At 39.6% G+C, this 23,573-nt stretch overlaps 2 protein-coding genes and 1 long non-coding RNA gene across 3 annotated transcripts; all 3 read left to right on the top strand.

Annotated features, from left to right (window-relative positions):
* Positions 1-1,276: 1,276 nt before the first annotated feature.
* Positions 1,277-7,906, top strand: LOC117326261. Its single transcript, XR_004532454.1, has 2 exons — positions 1,277-3,248; positions 3,296-7,906. It is a non-coding gene; the product is annotated as an uncharacterized LOC117326261 (long non-coding RNA).
* Positions 7,907-12,990: 5,084 nt separating this feature from the next.
* LOC117331190 lies at positions 12,991-14,153 on the top strand. The gene is made up of 2 exons (XM_033889821.1): positions 12,991-14,058; positions 14,115-14,153. The coding sequence occupies exons 1-2, from the start codon at positions 12,991-12,993 to the stop codon at positions 14,151-14,153; spliced, it is 1,107 nt and encodes a 368-aa protein (XP_033745712.1).
* Positions 14,098-15,550, top strand: LOC117326269. The gene has a single exon (XM_033882948.1). The coding sequence runs from the start codon at positions 14,228-14,230 to the stop codon at positions 14,717-14,719; it is 492 nt and encodes a 163-aa protein (XP_033738839.1). The 5' UTR covers positions 14,098-14,227; the 3' UTR covers positions 14,720-15,550.
* Positions 15,551-23,573: the final 8,023 nt, after the last annotated feature.

The raw sequence follows: 23,573 nt of genomic DNA on the forward strand, positions 1-23,573 counted from the left end.
CGTCTCTTCGAAGACGAGTGAGAGCTTATGTCGTCACTCCGGCGTCGGCGTTGGTTTTCCAAATGTTAAATTTTTGGTGCAAGTGTTGAAAGGCATAGTAATTTATGGTAATATGGTCCCTGTGGGGGTCAAACTATCCCCTGCCTGAGTTAAACTAAAAGATTTTTTGGGAAAAAAAACAGATTTTTGAAAAATTTTGGACTTAGAAAATGTTTGCGTTAAGTTTTTGGTGCAAGTGTTGAAAGGTATTAATACATCACTTCATAATTGTACTAGGGTGCTGATAATTGGCAATAGAGTCCCTCTGGAGTTAGACTATCCCTTGCCAGAGTTAAACTAAAATATTTTTTGGGGAAAAAACCAGAATTTTTCAAATTTTTGGACTTAGAATATTTCTGCGTTAAGTTTTTGGTGCAAGTGTTGAAAGGTATTAATACATCACTTTATAATTGTACTAGGGTGCTGATAATTGGTAATAGACTCCCTCTTGGGTTAAACTATCCCCTGCCAATGTTAAACTAAAAGATTTTTTTTGGGAAAAACCAGAATTTTCAAATTTTTGGACTTAGAATATTTCTGCGTTAAGTTTTTGGTGCAAGTGTTGAAAGGTTTTAATACATCACTTTATAATTGTACTAGGATGCTGATATTTGGCAATAGAGTCCCTATGGAGTAAGACAATCCCTTCCTGGAGTAAAACTTTAAAAAAAAAAATGGATTTGTTTTTAAATCTTTGGACTTTGTGTTAAGTTTATATTGTGAGTGTTGAAAGGCATAGTAATACATGGTATTAGGTTCCCTGTGGGGGTTAAACTATCCCTTGCCGGAGTTAAACTGAAATATTTTTTGGGGAAAAAAACACATTTTTTTAAAATTTTTGTGCAAATGTTGAAAGCTATTTAACACATCACTTTATGATTGTACTAGGGTGCTGATATTTGGTAAAAGAGTCCCTATGGAGTTACACTATCCCTTCTTGGGGTGAAACTGAAAATAAAACAATGTGAAAATGCTCACAATAGACAATTTATACCGATCCACATTTTTCAAGGGAGACAACTCTCATTAGGATAATATTTTGTCAAAAAATTGAAGAAATATGTCCAAAAGCAATTACATTTGTATTTAATATATTCATTTAACAACAGCATAGCTTGTCTCCCAAATGTTTGTCAATAAATAATTTATATATATATATATATATATAATGGTATGGTTTTGAAAATTGCATGAATTCACAAAACATAATCTGATCAAGTAAACAATATAAATATTATTAATGCAATTTGCGAAACCATTCCAATCAATATATTTTAATTATTTATTGACAAAAATTTGCGAGACGAGCTATGCTGTTCTCCAACAGCTCTTGTATTACAGGCTGTTGGCACGGTTACAAATGAAATATAAACAGATGGACTAGATATAGAATATGACAGGAGATATATCCCACATAGTCAGATGGACAGATGGACTAGATATAGAATATGACAGGAGATATATCGCAAATAGTCAGATGGACAGACGGACTAGATATAGAATATGACAGGAGATATATCGCAGATAGTCAGATGGACAGACGGACTAGATATAGAATATGACAAGAGATATATCCCACATAGTCAGATGGACAGATGGACTAGACATAGAATATGACAGGAGATATATCGCAGATAGTCAGATGGACAGATGGACTAGATACAGAATATGACAAGAGATATATCCCAGATAGTCAGATGGACAGATGGACTAGATACAGAATATGACAGGAGATATATCCCACATAGTCAGATGGACAGATGGACTAGATACAGAATATGACAGGAGATATATCCCAGATAGTCAGATGGACAGATGGACTAGATATAGAATATGACAGGTGATATATCCCAGATAGTCAGATGGACAGATGGACTAGATAGACTAGATACAGAATATGACAGGAGACATATCGCAGATAGTCAGATGGACAGATGGACTAGATACAGAATATGACAAGAGATATATCCCAGATAGTCAGATGGACAGATGGACTAGATACAGAATATGACAGGAGATATATCCCACATAGTCAGATGGACAGATGGACTAGACATAGAATATGACAGGAGATATATCGCAGATAGTCAGATGGACAGATGGACTAGATACAGAATATGACAAGAGATATATCCCAGATAGTCAGATGGACAGATGGACTAGATACAGAATATGACAGGAGATATATCCCACATAGTCAGATGGACAGATGGACTAGATACAGAATATGACAGGAGATATATCCCAGATAGTCAGATGGACAGATGGACTAGATATAGAATATGACAGGTGATATATCCCAGATAGTCAGATGGACAGATGGACTAGATAGACTAGATACAGAATATGACAGGAGACATATCGCAGATAGTCAGATGGACAGATGGACTAGATACAGAATATGACAAGAGATATATCCCAGATAGTCAGATGGACAGATGGACTAGATACAGAATATGACAGGAGATATATCCCTGATAGTCAGATGGACAGATGGACTAGATACAGAATATGACAGGAGATATATCGCAGATAGTCAGATGGACAGATGGACTAGATATAGAATATGACAGGAGATATATCCCACATAGTCAGATGGACAGACGGACTAGGTATAGAATATGACAGGAGATATATCCCACATAGTCAGATGGACAGATGGACTAGGTATAGAATATGACAGGAGATATATCCCAGATAGTCAGATGGAAAGATGGACTAGATATAGAATATGACAGGTGATATATCCCTGATAGTCAGATGGACAGATGGACTAGATACAGAATATGACAGGAGATATATCCCAGATAGTCAGATGGACAGATGGACTAGATACAGAATATGACAGGAGATATATCCCAGATAGTCAGATGGACAGATGGACTAGATATAGAATATGACAGGAGATATATCGCAGATAGTCAGATGGACAGATGGACTAGATACAGAATATGACAGGTGATATATCCCACATAGTCAGATGGACAGATGGACTAGATACAGAATATGACAGGTGATATATCCCACATAGTCAGATGGACAGATGGACTAGATACAGAATATGACAGGAGGTATATCGCAGATAGTCAGATGGACTAGATATAGAATATGACAAGAGATATATCCCAGATAGTCAGATGGACAGATGGACTAGATATAGAATATGACAGGAGATATATCCCACATAGTCAGATGGACAGATGGACTAGGTATAGAATATGACAGGAGATATATCCCTGATAGTCAGATGGACTAGGTATAGAATATGACAGGAGATATATCCCACATAGTCAGATGGACAGATGGACTAGGTATAGAATATGACAGGAGATATATCCCACATAGTCAGATGGACAGATGGACTAGATATAGAATATGACAGGAGATATATCCTATATGGACAGATGGACTATGTGCAATATCTATATGGTCACATTGTAATATTGGAAGGGGATTGGGGGGTACTAATATAATTCAGATTTGCAGTCATCACAAAAATGAAATAAATCAAGTGGCAAGAGTGTCTTAATTCAAATTTTATACTAAATTATAAAATACGAAATATCATCTCCATGACAACAAAAACAGCTATAACAGTAGAGAAGATTATTAGATTCAGTACCCAAAATAAAATAGTCTTCCCTCGAGATGTGGTGCTGTTTAAGACACTTTGGATTTGTGTTCATACTTCAGTTCTTTTTTGGTGTATTTTGTTTTCTATGATGCGTTAATTTTATTTCAGATACAGGGTATTAGATAAGATTTTCACCTAATGTAGAGACACAAATCTGTTGATAGTTGTAGAACTCTAACATCCTGGTTATTTATATTGATAGTTGTAGAACTCTAACAACCTAGTTAGTAATATCGATAGTTGTAGAACTCTAACATCCTGGTTATTAATATTGATAGTTGTAGAACTCTAACATCCTGGTTATTAATATCGATAGTTGTAGAACTCTAACATCCTGGTTATTAATATTGATAGTTGTAGAACTCTAACATCCTGGTTATTAATATTGATAGTTGTAGAACTCTAACATCCTGGTTATTTATATTGATAGTTGTAGAACTCTAACAACCTAGTTAGTAATATCGATAGTTGTAGAACTCTACGTTATTATTTATATTGATAGTTGTAGAACTCTAACATCCTGTATATTTATATTGATAGTTGTAGAACTCTACGTTATTATTTATATTGATAGTTGTAGAACTCTAACTACCTGGATATTAATATTGATAGTTGTAGAACTCTACGTTATTATTTATATTGATAGTTGTAGAACTCTAACATCCTGTATATTTATATTGATAGTTGTAGAACTCTAACAACCTAGTTAGTAATATCGATAGTTGTAGAACTCTACGTTATTATTTATATTGATAGTTGTAGAACTCTAACTACCTGGTTATTAATATTGATAGTTGTAGAACTCTAAATACCTAGTTAGTAATATCGATAGTTGTAGAACTCTAACATCCTGGTTATTAATATTGATAGTTGTAGAACTCTAACTGCCTGGTTATTAATATCGATAGTTGTAGAACTTTAAATACCTGGTTATTAATATTGATAGTTGTAGAACTCTAACTACCTGGTTATTAATATTGATAGTTGTAGAACTCTACGTTATTATTTATATTGATAGTTGTAGAACTCTAACATCCTGTATATTTATATTGATAGTTGTAGAACTCTAACTGCCTGGTTATTAATATTGATAGTTGTAGAACTTTAAATACCTGGTTATTAATATTGATAGTTGTAGAACTCTAACATCCTGGTTATTAATATTGATAGTTGTAGAACTCTAACATCCTGGTTATTAATATTGATAGTTGTAGAACTCTAACTACCTGGTTATTAATATTGATAGTTGTAGAACTCTAACATCCTGTATATTTATATTGATAGTTGTAGAACTCTAACTGCCTGGTTATTAATATTGATAGTTGTAGAACTCTAACTACCTGGTTAGTAATATCGATAGTTGTAGAACTCTACGTTATTATTAATATTGATAGTTGTAGAACTCTAACATCCTGGTTATTAATATTGATAGTTGTAGAACTCTACGTTATTATTAATATTGATAGTTGTAGAACTCTAACAACCTGGTTATTAATATTGATAGTTGTAGAACTCTAACATCCTGTATATTTATATTGATAGTTGTAGAACTCTAACTGCCTGGTTATTAATATTGATAGTTGTAGAACTCTAACTGCCTGGTTATTAATATTGATAGTTGTAGAACTCTAACTACCTGGTTAGTAATATCGATAGTTGTAGAACTCTACGTTATTATTAATATTGATAGTTGTAGAACTCTAACATCCTGGTTATTAATATTGATAGTTGTAGAACTCTAACTACCTGGTTATTAATATTGATAGTTGTAGAACTCTAACTACCTGGTTATTTATATTGATAGTTGTAGAACTCTAACATCCTGGTTATTTATATTGATAGTTGTAGAACTCTAACAACCTAGTTAGTAATATCGATAGTTGTAGAACTCTACGTTATTATTTATATTGATAGTTGTAGAACTCTAACATCCTGTATATTTATATTGATAGTTGTAGAACTCTAACATCCCGGTTATTAATATTGATAGTTGTAGAACTCTACGTTATTATTTATATTGATAGTTGTAGAACTCTAACATCCCGGTTATTAATATTGATAGTTGTAGAACTCTACGTTATTATTTATATTGATAGTTGTAGAACTCTAACTACCTGGTTATTTATATTGATAGTTGTAGAACTCTAACTACCTGGTTATTTATATTGATAGTTGTAGAACTCTACGTTATTATTAATATTGATAGTTGTAGAACTCTAAATACCTGGTTATTAATATTGATAGTTGTAGAACTCTAACTACCTGGTTATCAATATTGATAGTTGTAGAACTCTACGTTATTATTAATATTGATAGTTGTAGAACTCTAACTACCTGGTTATTAATATTGATAGTTGTAGAACTCTACGTTATTATTTATATTGATAGTTGTACAACTCTAACTACCTGGTTATTAATATTGATAGTTGTAGAACTCTACGTTATTATTAATATTGATAGTTGTAGAACTCTAACATCCTGGTTATTAATATTGATAGTTGTAGAACTCTACGTTATTATTAATATTGATAGTTGTAGAACTTTAAATACCTGGATATTTATATTTATAGTTGTAGAACTCTAACTACCTGGTCATTGATATTGATAGTTGTAGAACTCTACGTTATTATTAATATTGATAGTTGTAGAACTCTAAATACCTGGTTATCAATATTGATAGTTGTAGAACTCTAAATACCTGGTTATCAATATTGATAGTTGTAGGACTCTATGTTATTTTTAATATTGATAGTTGTAGAACTCTAACTACCTGGTTATTAATATTGATAGTTGTAGAACTCTAACTACCTGGTTATTAATATTGATAGTTGTAGAACTCCAACTTCCTGGTTATTAATATTGATAGTTGTAGAACTCTAACTACCTGTTTATTAATATTGATAGTTGTAGAACTCTAAATACCTGGTTATTAATATTGATAGTTGTAGGACTCTATGTTATTTTTAATATTGATAGTTGTAGAACTCTAACTACCTGGTTATTAATATTGATAGTTGTAGAACTCTAACTACCTGGTTATTAATATTGATAGTTGTAGAACTCTAACTTCCTGGTTATTAATATTGATAGTTGTAGAACTCCAACTTCCTGGTTATTAATATTGATAGTTGTAGAACTCTAAATACCTGGTTATTCATATTGATAGTTGTAGAACTCTAACTACCTGTTTATTAATATTGATAGTTGTAGAACTCTAAATACCTGGTTATTAATATTGATAGTTGTAGAACTCTAAATACCTGGTTATTAATATTGATAGTTGTAGAACTCTAACTACCTGGTTATTAATATTGATAGTTGTAGGACTCTAACTACCTGGTTATTAATATTGATAGTTGTAGGACTCTAAATACCTGGTTATTAATATTGATAGTTGTAGGACTCTAAATACCTGGTTATTAATATTGATAGTTGTAGAACTCTAACTACCTGGTTATTAATATTGATAGTTGTAGAACTCTAACTACCTGGTTATTAATATTGATAGTTGTAGAACTCTAAATACCTGGTTATTAATATTGATAGTTGTAGAACTCTAACTACCTGGTTATTAATATTGATAGTTGTAGGACTCTCTCTTCCTTGTTTATCAATACTGGTATAGGTGTATTAGGCATGAAGGTGTGTAAAGATTGGCTTGATATGACCTATATAATAGATGTTATATATATGTTATATATGTGTTCATTAAATGATCCACATTGTTATCTCAGGTATATATTTAACATACTGTATATAGGTATATCATAGCTACATATTCTCCTGACAAGACTATCGGACTATTTCATACTGAACAAAGCATTCATCAGATATTCATTTGTTATGTGTACACACACCTGTTTTATAACTGAGTTACATTAAGCCATGATAAAGACCTGTATATCTATATGTATGTCTCAGATCAACTCTTCATTCCAAAATAAAACAATGAATGGTTTATCACCTACAGGTATTATATACATGCCCTGTAGATTGTTTATTTCATTGTTTCTTCTGGTATATGATTATGCAATGTGACATAGTAAGATGATTGAGGGGAAGAGGGAAGTGTTGTGATAAAGAATGTGATATTTATATATACATGTATACCAATATATATGGTATGGATACCAGTATGTGGTGTAGTGCTGACAGCAAGTTATATGTGCTTGTTTCATATTTTATTGTAGTCTCTTCAACAAATTAACAAATAAAAGATTTGAATATTGGAGACTTTTTTGTGAGAGGTTTTGATGTTAGAAATATTTTCACTATTTTCACCCTTCTTCTACAAAAAAAGAATACTGCATCTGTCATATCACATTCCACATTTAACAATGTACATTAAACATCACACCTGTCACACATCAAACCTGTCACACAACAAACCTGTCACACAACAAACCTGTAACACAACACACCTGTCACACATCACACCTGTCACACATCACACCTGTCACACATCAAACATGTCACACATCAAACCTGTCACACATCAAACCTGTCACACATCACACATGTTACACATCAAACCTGTCGCACATCACATCTGTCGCACATCACACCTGTCACACAACACACCTGTCACACATCACACCTGTCACACATCACACCTGTCACACATCAAACCTGTCGCACATCACATCTATCACATATCACACCTGTCACACATCACATCTGTAACACAACACACCTGTGATATATCCCACTTGTGATATCCCAAACCTGTCACATATCACACCAGTCACACAACACATCTGTCACACATCACACCTGTCACACATCACATCTGTAACACAACACACCTGTGATATATCCCACTTGTGATATCCCAAACCTGTCACACATCACACCTGTTACACAACACACCTGTCATACAACACACCTGTCACACAACACATCTATCACACATCACACATGTCACACATCACACCTGTCACACATCACATCTATCACACATCACACCTGTCACACAACACACCTGTAACACAACACACCTGTGATATATCCCACTTGTGATATCCCAAACCTGTCACACATCACACCTGTTACACAACACACCTGTCACACAACACACCTGTAACACAACGCACCTGTGATATATCCCACTTGTGATATCCCAAACGTGTCACACATCACACCTGTCACACAACAAACCTGTCACACAACACACCTGTAACACAACGCACCTGTCGCACAACACACATGTCATACAACACATCTGTAACATAACACACCTGTCATACAACACACCTGTCACACAACACACCTGTCACACAACACACCTGTCATACAACACACCTGTCATACAACACACCTGTCATACACCACACCGCATACATCACACCTGTCACACAACACATCTGTAACATAACACACCTGTCATGCAACACACCTGTCATACATCACACCTGTCACACAACACACCTGTAAATAACACTCCTGTCTCACAACACCTGTTATACAACACACCTATAACACAACACACCTGTCATACAACACACCTGTCACACAACACACCTGTCATACATCACACCTGTCAGACAATTGCCCTCTGTCAACCTTTTCAAGATTGCCAGGTTGCGAGGTGGTAGCCGGCTACCATATCATGCAATGCTGGCGGGTGATTTTTCTTCTGCTTTTAATGTTTAATTGACATGTTTTGAAGCCTGTTGTTTCCTACTGTAAGTCTATTGATTGTGCAGTTAGAGATATTTTACTATGCTTTTATTAGTTCTGTAGTCATTGAACATTTTAAGGACTGTTTCAGTATTCAGACTCCTTTGAATAACTTAATGATAATCCTTAATTTAGCACTCATGTCAAGTTTTATCTGAAAGTCTGAGGAAGAAACATGAAGAAAAGACTCGAAGGAAAAGATTAGAGAAAACACTGTGGAAAACACGGAGAAAAATACCGCAGAAAACACATGGGGAAAACCTGAGGAAAAACAGGGAAGAAAACATTTATGAAAAACACTGAAGAAAAACAGGAAGAAAACGATGAGGAAAAAACAGGGAAACACTAAGGAAAAGACAGAAGAAAAATACTTAGGAAAAACAGGAGGAAAACGATGAGAAAAACTCATGAAAAAGACGAAAATCTGAGGAAAACACGGAGGTAAAAAGAAAGGAAAAGCACTGAGAAAAAACAGAAGGAAAAACAGGAAGAAAAACGTAGCAAGAAAACCTGACGAAAAAAAAACACTGATGAATTCAGGACGGAAAACAGAGGGCAAACCATGGGAAAAGACTGAGGGGAAAAATGAGGAAACACTGGGGAAAACAGGAGGAAAGCACTGAGGAAAAAACTGAAAAAAAACACTGATAAAAAGGCTTCAAAAACTGAGGAAAACACTCAGGAAAAGATGAAAAAAACTGAGGAAAAGACTGGGGAAAACAGAGAAAACACTGAGGAAAAAAACAGGGAAAACACTGAGGAAAAAACAGGGAAAACACTGAGGAAAATACCGGATAAAACACTGAGGACTGGAGGAAACGACTAAGGAAAAATAGAGGAGAAAACGGGGAAAACACAGAGGAAAAGACAGGTGAAACACGAAGAGAAGACTGGGGAAAACACTGAAGAAACACTGGAGGAAAAGACCAAGGAAAAAAAAGAAAAAGAGGGGAACAAGGAGAAGAGCACTAAATAAAACGCGGTGGAAACCACTGAGGGAAAGACAGGGAAAACACGGAGGAAAAAACTAAGGAAAACTAAGAGTGGAAGACAGAAAAAAACACTGAGGAAAAGATAGGGAAAACACGGAGAAAAAGACTGGGGAAAAGACAGGTGAAAACGCCAAGAAAAAAACACTGAGAAAAAACAGGAGAAAAAGACTTGGGGAAAACATTGAGGAAACAACTGGATAAAACACTGAAGACTGGAGGAAACGACTAAAGAAAAAAAGTGGTGAAGACGGGGAAAACACTGAAGAAAAGACAGGTGAAAACACAAAGGAAAACACTGAGAAAAAAACAGGAGAAAAGGGTTTGGAAAAACACTTGAGAATACATTGAGGAAAAACAGATGAAAAACACTGGGGAAAGGACTGGGGAAAACTGAGGAAAACACCGAGAAAAAAACCCGGGGAAAACACTGAGGAAAAGACAGGAAAAACCGGGTACTCCAAAACCTGGCACATCTTTAAACGACCCTGGCTGTTAATAGGACGTTAAACAAAATAAACCAAAACTTAGACGATCCCGGAAAAGAGAGAAATAAAAGGGAACAAGTATTGAGCGCAATACCGCGAGAACCAATCTGTTAATGACAGGGTGAGGCACCAAACAAATCGATAAAGCATTACCTCTAGATATAGCCCGTAACCACCGGACCAGAGACTGCACCTCTAGACATAGCCCGTAACCACCGGACCAGAGACTGCACCTCTAGACATAGCCCGTAACCACCGGACCAGAGACTGCACCTCTAGACATAGTCCGTAACCACCGGACCAGAGACTGCACCTCTAGATATAGTCCGTAACCACCGGGCCAGAGACTGCACCTCTAGACATAGTCCGTAACCACCGGACCAGAGACTGCACCTCTAGATATAGTCCGTAACCACCAGACCAGAGACTGCACCTCTAGACATAGTCCGTAACCACCGGACCAGATAATGCACCTCTAGACATAGTCCGTAACCACCGGACCAGAGACTGCACCTCTAGACATAGCCCGTAACCACCGGACCAGAGACTGCACCTCTAGACATAGCCCGTAACCACCGGACCAGAGACTGCACCTCTAGACATAGCCCGTAACCACCGGACCAGAGACTGCACCTCTAGACATAGCCCGTAACCACCGGACCAGAGACTGCACCTCTAGATATAGCCCGTAACCACCGCACCAGAGACTGCACCTCTAGATATAGTCCGTAACCACCGGACCAGAGACTGCACCTCTAGATATAGCCCGTAACCACCGGACCAGAGACTGCACCTCTAGACATAGCCCGTAACCACCGGACCAGAGACTGCACCTCTAGACATAGCCCGTAACCACCGGACCAGAGACTGCACCTCTAGACATAGTCCGTAACCACCGGACCAGATAATGCACCTCTAGACATAGCCCGTAACCACCGCACCAGAGACTGCACCTCTAGACATAGTCCGTAACCACCGGACCAGAGACTGCACCTCTAGACATAGTCCGTAACCACCGGACCAGAGACTGCACCTCTAGATATAGCCCGTAACCACCGGACCAGAGACTGCACCTCTAGATATAGTCCGTAACCACCGGACCAGAGACTGCACCTCTAGATATAGCCCGTAACCACCGGACCAGAGACTGCACCTCTAGACATAGTCCGTAACCACCGGACCAGAGACTGCACCTCTAGATATAGCCCGTAACCACCGGACCAGAGACTGCACCTCTAGACATAGTCCGTAACCACCGGACCAGAGACTGCACCTCTAGATATAGCCCGTAACCACCGGACCAGAGACTGCACCTCTAGATACAGCCCGTAACCACCGGACCAGAGACTGCACCTCTAGGCATAGCCCGTAACCACCGGACCAGAGACTGCACCTCTAGACATAGCCCGTAACCACCGGACCAGAGACTGCACCTCTAGACATAGTCCGTAACCACCGGACCAGAGACTGCACCTCTAGACATAGCCCGTAACCACCGGACCAGAGACTGCACCTCTAGATATAGTCCGTAACCACCAGACCAGAGACTGCACCTCTAGACATAGTCCGTAACCACCGGACCAGAGACTGCACCTGTAGGCATAGCCCGTAACCACCGGACCAGAGACTGCACCTCTAGACATAGCCCGTAACCACCGGACCAGAGACTGCACCTCTAGACATAGCCCGTAACCACCGGACCAGAGACTGCACCTCTAGACATAGTCCGTAACCACCGGACCAGAGACTGCACCTCTAGACATAGTCCGTAACCACCGGACCAGAGACTGCCTGGCTTTGTACCCAGTGTACGTACACCGCTATCAATACACCAGTAACCGTGTGGTTCTTAATGATCGGGTGTCCAGATTAGATTCACCTACCCCGATACACACATATTGTAATTGATTGACACGTATGGAGGCAACCCTAATGCTTTATAGCTATTGTTTCTCGAACTGTCATTGTGTCGTACCACAACGTGAGGTTTAATTTGGCTATATCATACCGATCTAATATGTTGGCCAGTTCTCAGTGGTCATGATTGCAAAGACAATGCTTAGTTAAACTGTTCGTAACTAGACGACAAACGGCCAGAATGAAGCGCCGAAGGAGGTGACATATTATATTACAGCGTAAGAGGATATATATTCCATCCAGTATGTCGAAACGGTCAACACCGTCTCTGCCGAGAAGCATGAGGAGTGCGAGCATTAAGAGCGCTTCATATTCAGTGAAAAGCGTTTCTGTGAAGAATCAATCGAAACGTTCCAAATTGCCTGTTCGGGCTCCAAGATCCCTAATTCCGGTCAGGATTAACGGGTCAATATACTGTAAAGATCACCCTAGTCGTGAAGTTACGCTGGTCTGTGAAGACTGTGAAGGAACACTTGTCTGTGTTGACTGTGTAACGACAACACATCAACGTCATGGATTGGTCAAGCTCATTGACGTTGCCCCTCTCAAAAGAGAAAACATACGTAACTTCATTGAAAAGGCTGAAAGAACGGCGATTCCAAAGGTCAAGAAACAAGTGGAGTTCGCTAATGAGAGATTGGCTGAAAATAAATCGATGTACAAAGCACTCGTAGTCAAAATTCGTCAACAAGGCCAGACACTTAAAGAAGAAATTGACAGAATTACTAACAAGTTCGTGGCACAGTGTGAGGAAACAGAAAATGAAAATGAAGAAAAGATGCTGAAGTATCGGAAGCAGCTGCATGTCTTGTATGCGGAACTGAACACATCAGTGAGCGAATGTCAGAATACGTTAGAGACAGGGAATCCTACCCAAGTTTACTCAATGGAGAAAAAGGTGAGTAATGCCATGAAACTACCGACGGCACCAGCCATGCGATCGACCCTATTTAACGCCGGATCGCTCTCCCTCGATCAGATCGAGCAGAGCTTTGGTGGGCTTACCATGCCGGATGAACAAACTGAAGCTGACCAACAGACCGCGATGGGGAACCCTGCCACGAAGATTATGCTGGACTTTATTGACGACTCTGCTTCTGGTATATTTGACGGGAGCGAATCAGGCGTACTGAACATGCCTTACCACGGGAACCGAACAGTGTACTGTCTGTCCGAGTTCGAGCACGCCACCGACATCCACTCTCTGCATTCCGTGGCCAACACACCGTACACATGGATCCTCGACATATTCACGTACGACATCCTCCTGGTAAACAAAAAGGGCAAGCTCAAGGATAAGCGCGAACTCAAGGTTATTCCGGACGATCTCTGCCTGTCACCAATCACTGGCAACATGTGGGTGTCCAGCGAGGACGATTACAAGATTCGGGAGGCAGGATCGTCTGAGAAGACACTTCGGGTGAGGTTTCCACTCCACCGACCTGCCGCTGTCTCTCTGTATCACCAGGGACAACAAGGTGATGGTCGGTACACACAAAACTGTGACAGTTTACACACCAGAAGGCGAAGTCGTTCAGCGGACTACCACTGACCGTACCAAGCGACAAATGGTCACTTTTCCACGCCACATCGCACAGTGTCCAGTTTCCGGTAACATTGCCGTGGCTGATGGGGACGATCCAGAGTGGGGTGGAGATGACAAACCACACATCATGGTCATGGATTCAAACTTGCTCCTTCAGTTCCGGTACAGAGGAAACAAGAGCGATTCAGCTGGCAAGAAGAAATCCGGACCGTTCTTTGATCCGTACGATATGTGCTTCGATGCCAGCGGGAACTTGATCATAGCGGACAGAAACAACCGATCTTTATTACTGATAAACAGGGAAGGCCGATACCTCAGTACACTCCACGTTGACCAGGCCAGACCCGTGGCTGTCAGTCTCCAAAACGAAAACATCCTGTGGGTTGGCTTTGACCGCGGAAAAGTAAAGGTTTTCCGCTACAGCTAAGGGAGTAAACGACGGAGGATCGGTAAACGATGTGTTGTGATTTGGAAGGGTGGACTTATACTTACCAAAGAGAAATGTCGTCGATTTCCGAAACGTTAACGATGACGTCTAAATATGACTTGGTTCAAGTGTAATGTGCAGACAAGTATGAAGATATATTGTGTATATCTAGTCATTACAGAAGGAAGTGGTTTATTGGTGTTTTGTCGTGTTCTTCAACAATCCACAATGCGCTTTCATGCCTTTCACCAGGAGTGATATCGGAAGATGATGATAAATGGGTCATGTTTTGAAGCGCAGTGCAAGTGTGGAAACTATATACATTACTCTGGCCTGGTTGTGTCAAAATACTGTAATATGCTGTATCTGTGTCTGTTCTCGTCTTTCTGGAAATAATCAGATATCGACATAGTCATTTGTGCAATGTGTAAACAGTGTGAATTCCATGGCGCATTGACTGTGGAATGTCCTTTTTTCGAAAAATGTGGAGTCTTGTAATGTATGCCGCACGCCGGATAGTTCAATACATGTATCTTACAGGAAGTGACTCGTACCATTGTCACGCACGTGTCGTAGTACCGTTTGTGACTGCAAGGACGACCGCATTATAAAAAAAATATTCTCCTCAAATTTGTATTACTTAAATCATTTTATATTCGACCAGGAGAAATACCTAAAAATAAGAAATTATACTTTAGTCATTAAAATACTTCTCAGAACTATACGTAGCTTGGGTTCATTACAAATAATATGATAGCAGTGATGGATCTGTCACACACACACACACACACACACACACGTACGCACACAAATCCTTACACATGTATATGTACTACACATCTCATATATAATATCATTTGTAACGAACAACTTATATTAAGCCCTCTCCCGATACAATTTTACATTGAGAGAAAATTTACATGATGGCAGTTTTATTTACATATTTACAATCTAATTTTTATGAGAGAGAGAGAGAGAGAGAGAGAGAGAGAGAGAGAGAGAGAGAGAGATTTTATAAGATATTGATACAAATAATCTTATATATATGGGATATACATGTATATCTAAATACTTAATAAAGACAAATAGTTTTGTGGTAGACCTAAGCGGACTCGGGCAACAATCACTTTGGTACACAATTCGACTTTCCTTTCGTTCAAACTTGTCTAATGTCTATGATAATCCATGCCAGTGGTGTCTTCCTCCTTTTCTTTTCTGGTCCATCATTTATAAAATTTCACACACACCCGAATGTCACCCGAGTCCGCAAAGACAAAAATACAATGTACATTAATTTCCAATAAAGATATCATTAAAATCTATTTGTATTTTTAATAAATAGTTGGGTTGATTGGCATATAGTTGCATTTTCTTGATGAGAAAGTTCATTTTTTCCGAATAGCAGAAGTTTCAGGTCTAGTGGGATGAAATAATTTAGATCACGAAACAGTTGCAAACGCTGAACAGAGTAATTATTACATTCAAAAAAGAAATGATATGCATCTTCAACAGGGTGTCCACATTGGCAGTGTTTAAAATTAATCAAATTTGCATGAAATAAATCGTTGTTTAGGGTACTAGATCTGTTTCTTAATCTTGCGTGCATAATGTTCTGTTTTCTGTCACCAATTTGATAGTAGAAGGGAACTTTTGTGTCTGTAAAATTTTGAAGAGAATGTTTAAAGGCCGAGTACGTAACACTTTGTCGGATTTCGTTATCTAAATGATTCCATAGTTGGATAGTAGTACATTGTCCGATTCGCCTGTTACAAGGCATCGACCAAACGTGTACTACATGTAGTAAATACTGACCTGTAGTTTCTGTTTATCGACAAATCGGGAAAGTATCCAAACACGTTGGTAAAAGTTTAATTCTTAAAACAGGGCTCTATTAGGACGCCATGGTAAAGGTTAAGTAAAATCTATTAGTACCGCACACTATTGGGACACCATGGTAAAAGTTTGGTAAAATCTATTAATACCGCACACTATTGGGACACCATGGTAAAAGTTTAGTAAAATCTATTAATACCGCACACTATTGGGACGCCTTGATGAAAGGTTTAGTAGGGACACCATGGTAATGGTTAACAAAGATATGGTATTAATCGAACAGAGTAATTAATATAATTTCTCATTCCGTGGCAGGGAAGGTGAATGATTAGAATCAGAATCATGTCAATATGATAACGGAGCTCCCTGGTGGTAGTAAGACGGGATACATTCAGGACATTAAAGACCAGTGCCAAATTAATGCATGTTATGTACTTTTTGCAAGATACATGTACAGTTTTTCCTAGAACACTGATGATTGTATGTAAAAATAATAATAATAGGAAGGGCGTGGGGTGTATACTTGTGGACTTCAAAGACTTTCCGCAAACAGGTGATAACGAAACAAAATTAGCACTTTTACTGAATCATCTTAAATGGAATCTGTTAAAACGGGACAATTAACGGACACAATGATAACTGGATGTATAATGAAATCTGTTAAAACGAGACAATTAACGGACACAATGATAACAGGATGTATAATGAAATCTGTTAAAACGGGACAATTAACGGACAATGATAACTGGATGTGTAATGAAATCTGTTAAAACGAGACAATTAACGGACACAATGATAACTGGATGTATAATGAAATCTGTTAAAACGAGACAATTAACGGACACAATGATAACTGGATGTGTAATGAAATCTGTTAAAACGGGACAATTAACGGACACAATGATAACTGGATGTGTAATGAAATCTGTTAAGACGGGACAATTAACGTAATGATTACAGCATGCACGGAATTTCTCTTAAAACCTGACACTAATGGGATAAAATGGTAACAACGTGAATGAAATCTAAAGAGACGGAACCTCTAGGGAAAACTTTACGTATAACAGATCTACTTGTACGAACTCAATAGAACTACTGGAATGGAATCGGTTTTGTGTATATGTTGGTGTATATCGGAGGTACACGAGTTCAGTATACAGACTGTATAGTGTTTTATCTGATAATTTCTCGACACGATTGGCTTTGTTTTATAGCGTGCCAACATGATCAAGTGATGATACCTATGATAAGAATACTAGTCTATTGTGTAATGTTTCCGTTAAACTGTACTGCGGTACATTTTATTATGTGACTACATATATATTTATACTTTAAATGTATCGTTGCAATAATAACGAAAACAATTCATTGTTAGAAATTCCAGGACTGAATTCACATATCACTAAATGTATATGTCAATGTAAATATTTCCAATATTTACGATACTACCAGACATTTGTGATTATACGTTAACAGATCACATGACCCATTGTCCAGCGTATCGGTCAATCGGTTAATTTGTATTTATACTAATTACTGATTTGCATATGAAAAATAATTTTTAAAAAGTTATAATATAGCAAAATGGATAAAGTTTAAAAACGACATCACATCCCTATCCGTCCATGTCAATAAAACAGTTAATATCCACGGTTTATCTTAATTATGTATACGTCCTTTAAAATTATTGTAATACAGTCAACCGGTCATGATTATGAAGCCCGCACACTAGTGACTTGTCTGTGGTTAAACGTACCATCAGATGTGTCTGTGGTGAGACATGTCACCTGATGTGTCTGTAGTGAGACATGTCACCTGATGTGTCAGTGGTGAGACATGTCACCTGATGTGTCTGTGGTGAGACATGTCATCTGATGTATCTATGGTGAGACATGTCACCTGATATGTCTGTGGTGAGACATGTTATCTGATGTGTCTGGTGAGACATGTCACCTGATGTGTCTGTAGTGAGACATGGCACCTGATGTATCTATAGTGAGACATGTCATCTGATGTATCTATGGTGAGACATGTCACCTGATGTGTCTGTGGTGAGACATGTCACCTGATGTATCTATAGTGAGACATGTCATCTGATGTACCTATGGTGAGACATGTCACCTGATGTGTCGTCTATGGTGAGACATGTCACTTGATGTATCTATAGTGAGACATGTCATCTGATGTATCTATGGTGAGACATGTCACCTGATGTGTCTGTAGTGAGACATGTCACCTGATGTATCTATAGTGAGACATGTCACCTGATGTATCTGTGGTGAGACATGTCACCTGATGTGTCTGTGGTTAGACATGTCACTTGATGTATCTATAGTGAGACATGTCATCTGATGTATCTATGGTGAGACATGTCACCTGATGTGTCTGGTGAGACATGTCACCTGATGTGTCTGTGGTGAGACATGTCACCTGATGTATCTATAGTGAGACATATCATCTGATGTACCTATGGTGAGACATGTCACCTGATGTGTCGTCTATGGTGAGACATGTCACTTGATGTATCTATAGTGAGACATGTCATCTGATGTATCTATGGTGAGACATGTCACCTGATGTGTCTGTAGTGAGACATGTCACCTGATGTATCTATAGTGAGACATGTCACCTGATGTATCTGTGGTGAGACATGTCACCTGATGTGTCTGTGGTTAGACATGTCACCTGATGTATCTATAGTGAGACATGTCATCTGATGTATCTATGGTGAGACATGTCACCTGATGTGTCTGTGGTGAGACAAGTCACCTGATGTATCTGTGGTGAGACATGTCACCTGATGTGTCTGTGGTGAGACATGTCACCTGATGTGTCTGTGGTGAGACATGTCACCTGATGTGTCTGTGGTGAGACATGTCATCTGATGTGTTTGTGGTGAGACATGTCACCTGATGTGTCTGTGGTGAGACATGTCACCTGATGTGTCTGTGGTGAGACATGTCATCTGATGTATCTATGGTGAGACATGTCACCTGATATGTCTGTGGTGAGACATGTTATCTGATGTGTCTGGTGAGACATGTCATGTGATGTGTCTGTGGTGAGACATGTCACCTGATGTGTCTGTGGTGAGACATGTCATCTGATGTATCTATGGTGAGACATGTCACCTGATATGTCTGTGATGAGACATGTTATCTGATGTGTCTGGTGAGACATGTCACCTGATGTGTCTGTGGTGAGACAAGTCACCTGATGTATCTGTGGTGAGACATGTTATCTGATGCGTCTGTGTTGAGACATGTCACCTGATGTGTCTGTGGTGAGACATGTCACCTGATGTGTCTGTGGTGAGACATGTCACCTGATGTGTCTGGTGAGATATGTCACCTGATGCGTCTGTGGTGAGACATGTCACCTGATGTGTCTGTGGTGATACATGTCACCTGATGTGTCTGTGGTGAGACATGTCATCTGATGTGTCTGGTGAGACATGTCACCTGATGTGTCTGGTGAGACATGTCATCTGATGTATCTATGGTGAGACATGTCACCTGATATGTCTGTGGTGAGACATGTCACCTGATGTGTCTGTGGTGAGACATGTCACCTGATGTGTCTGTGGTGAGACATGTCACCTGATGTGTCTGTGGTGAGACATGTCACCTGATGTGTCTGGTGAGACATGTCACCTGATGTGTCTATGGTGAGACATGTCACCAGATGTGTCTATGGTGAGACATGTCACCTGATGTGTCTGTGGTGAGACATGTCACCTGATGTGTCTGTGGTGAGACATGTCACCTGATGTATCTATAGTGAGACATGTCATCTGATGTATCTATGGTGAGACATGTCACCTGATGTGTCTGTGGTGAGACATGTCACCTGATGTGTCTGGTGAGACATGTCACCTGATGTGTCTGGTGAGACATGTCACCTGATGTGTCTATGGTGAGACATGTCACCAGATGTGTCTATGGTGAGACATGTCACCTGATGTGTCTATGGTGAGACATGTCACCTGATGTGTCTGTGGTGAGACATGTCACCTGATGTGTCTGTGGTGAGACATGTCACCTGATGTGTCTGTGGTGAGACATGTCACCTGATGTATCTATAGTGAGACATGTCATCTGATGTATCTATGGTGAGACATGTCACCTGATGTGTCTGTGGTGAGACAAGTCACCTGATGTGTCTGGTGAGACATGTCACCTGATGTGGTTGTGGTGAGACATGTCACGTGATGTGTCTGTGGTGAGACATGTTATCTGATGTGTCTGGTGAGACATGTCACCTGATGTGTCTGTGGTGAGACAAGTCACCTGATGTGTCTGTGGTGAGACATGTCACCTGATGTGTCTGTGGTGAGACATGTCACCTGATGTGTCTGTGGTGAGACATGTCACCTGATGTGTCTGTGGTGAGACATGTCATCTGATGTGTCTGTGGTGAGACATGTCACCTGATGTGTTTGTGGTGAGACATGTCACCTGATGTGTCTGTGGTGAGACATGTCACCTGATGTGTCTGTGGTGAGACATGTCACCTGATGTGTCTGTGGTGAGACATGTCACCTGATGTGTCTGTGGTGAGACATGTCACCTGATGTGTCTGTGGTGAGACATGTCATCTGATGTATCTGTGGTGAGACTTGTCACCTGATATGTCTGTGGTTAGACATGTTATCTGATGTGTCTGGTTAGACATGTCACCTGATGTGTCTGTGGTGAGACAAGTCACCTGATGTATCTGTGGTGAGACATGTTATCTGATGCGTCTGTGGTGAGACATGTCACCTGATGTGTCTGTGGTGAGACATGTCACCTGATTTGTCTGTGGTGAGACATGTCACCTGGTGTGTCTGTGGTGATACATGTCACCTGATGTGTCTATGATAGGACATGTGATCTGATGTGTCTATGGTGAGACATGTCACCTGATGCGTCTGTGGTGAGACATGTCACCTGATGTGTCTGTGGTGAGACATGTCACGTGATGTGTCTGTGGTGAGACACGTTATCTGATGTGTCTGGTGAGACATGTCACCTGATGTATCTATGGTGAGACTTGTCACCTGATATGTCTGTGGTTAGACATGTTATGTGATGTGTCTGGTGAGACATGTCACCTGGTGTGTCTGTGGTGATACAAGTCACCTGATGTATCTGTGGTGAGACATGTTATCTGATGCGTCTGTGGTGAGACATGTCACCTGATGTGTCTGTGGTGAGACATGTCACCTGATGTGTCTGTGGTGAGACATGTCACCTGATGTGTCTGTGGTAATACATGTCACCTGATGTGTCTGTGGTGAGACATGTCACCTGATGTGTCTGGTGAGACATGTCACGTGATGTGTCTATGGTGAGACATGTCACCAGATGTGTCTATGGTGAGACATGTCACCTGATTTGTCTATGGTGAGACATGTCACCTGATGTGTCTGTGGTGAGACATGTCACCTGATGTGTCTGTGGTGAGATATGTCACCTGATGTGTCTGTGGTGAGACATGTCACCTGATGTGTCTGTGGTGAGACATGTCATCTGATGTATCTGTGGTGAGACTTGTCACCTGATATGTCTGTGGTTAGACATGTTATCTGATGTGTCTGGTTAGACATGTCACCTGATGTGTCTGTGGTGAGACAAGTCACCTGATGTATCTGTGGTGAGACATGTTATCTGATGCGTCTGTGGTGAGACATGTCACCTGATGTGTCTGTGGTGAGACATGTCACCTGATGTGTCTGTGGTGAGACATGTCACCTGATGTGTCTGTGGTGAGACATGTCACCTGATGTGTCTGTGGTGAGACATGTCACCTGATGTGTCTGTGGTGAGACATGTCACCTGATGTGTCTGGTGAGACATGTCACCTGATGTGTCTATGGTGAGACATGTCACCAGATGTGTCTATGGTGAGACATGTCACCTGATGTGTCTATGGTGAGACATGTCACCTGATGTGTCTGTGGTGAGACATGTCACCTGATTTGTCTGTGGTGAGACATGTCACCTGGTGTGTCTGTGGTGATACATGTCACCTGATGTGTCTATGATAGGACATGTCACGTGATGTTTCTGTGGTGATACATGTCACCTGATGTGTCTGTGGTGAGACATGTCATCTGATGTGTCTGGTGAGACATGTCACCTGATGTGTCTGGTGAGACATGTCACCTGATGTGGTTGTGGTGAGACATGTCACGTGATGTGTCTGCGGTGAGACATGTCACCTGATGTGTCTGTGGTGAGACAAGTCACCTGATGTGTCTGTGGTGAGACATGTCACCTGATGTGTCTGAGACATGTCACCTGATGTTTCTGTGGTGAGACATGTCACCTGATGTGTCTGTGGTGAGACATGTCACCTGATGTTTTTGTGGTGAGACATGTCACCTGATGTGTCTGTGGTGAGACATGTCACCTGATGTGTCTGTGGTGAGACATGTCACCTGATGTGTCTATGGTGAGACATGTCACCTGATGTATCTATGGTGATACATTTCACCCGATGTGTCTTTGGTGAGACATGTCACCTGATGTGTGGTGAGACATGTCACCCGATGTCTACAGTGAGAGTTGATCAGCTTTATGTAACTACACATAGCTATAGATGTCTCTGTATCCTTGATCTCTACAAGATACTATCGTGTGGTGAAGACATGATCAGCTTGATACCACTAAACATAGCTATAGGCGACTCTGTATCATTGATCCCTACACATTCGATACTATTGTGTGATGAAGACATGAATCACCTTACTAAACCTTACATTATCAAAGCGAAATCCACATAAATATCCAGAGGAAGGCATAATTGAAATTCCTAAGGCAGGATGGAATTCCAGATTATCTCCATAGTCTTAAATTGGCACAAACTCTTGTTCATAACAGATTTTATATCAAGGCATCACAGATGGTATGAATCCCCTCACACCAAGAGTAATCAATACAGTAAATCTATTCATAGTTCCACAGACCTCTGTTTTAATCCCAGGTGTTTGAATCATAGACTTGTTGCTCTGGAATATATCACACAACACAGAGAA

Source organism: Pecten maximus, chromosome 1, assembly GCF_902652985.1.
Source record: "Pecten maximus chromosome 1, xPecMax1.1, whole genome shotgun sequence".
Classification (NCBI taxonomy): domain Eukaryota; kingdom Metazoa; phylum Mollusca; class Bivalvia; order Pectinida; family Pectinidae; genus Pecten; species Pecten maximus.

Excerpts from the sequence above, each read along its gene's own strand:
- LOC117331190 (XM_033889821.1), top strand. The coding sequence starts at position 12,991 with ATGTCGAAACGGTCAACACCGTCTCTGCCGAGAAGCATGAGGAGTGCG. Across the intron at positions 14,059-14,114 it reads AGGATAAGCGCGAACTCAAG|CGAGGACGATTACAAGATTC; the intron begins GTTATTCCGGAC and ends GTGGGTGTCCAG.
- LOC117326269 (XM_033882948.1), top strand. The coding sequence starts at position 14,228 with ATGGTCGGTACACACAAAACTGTGACAGTTTACACACCAGAAGGCGAA.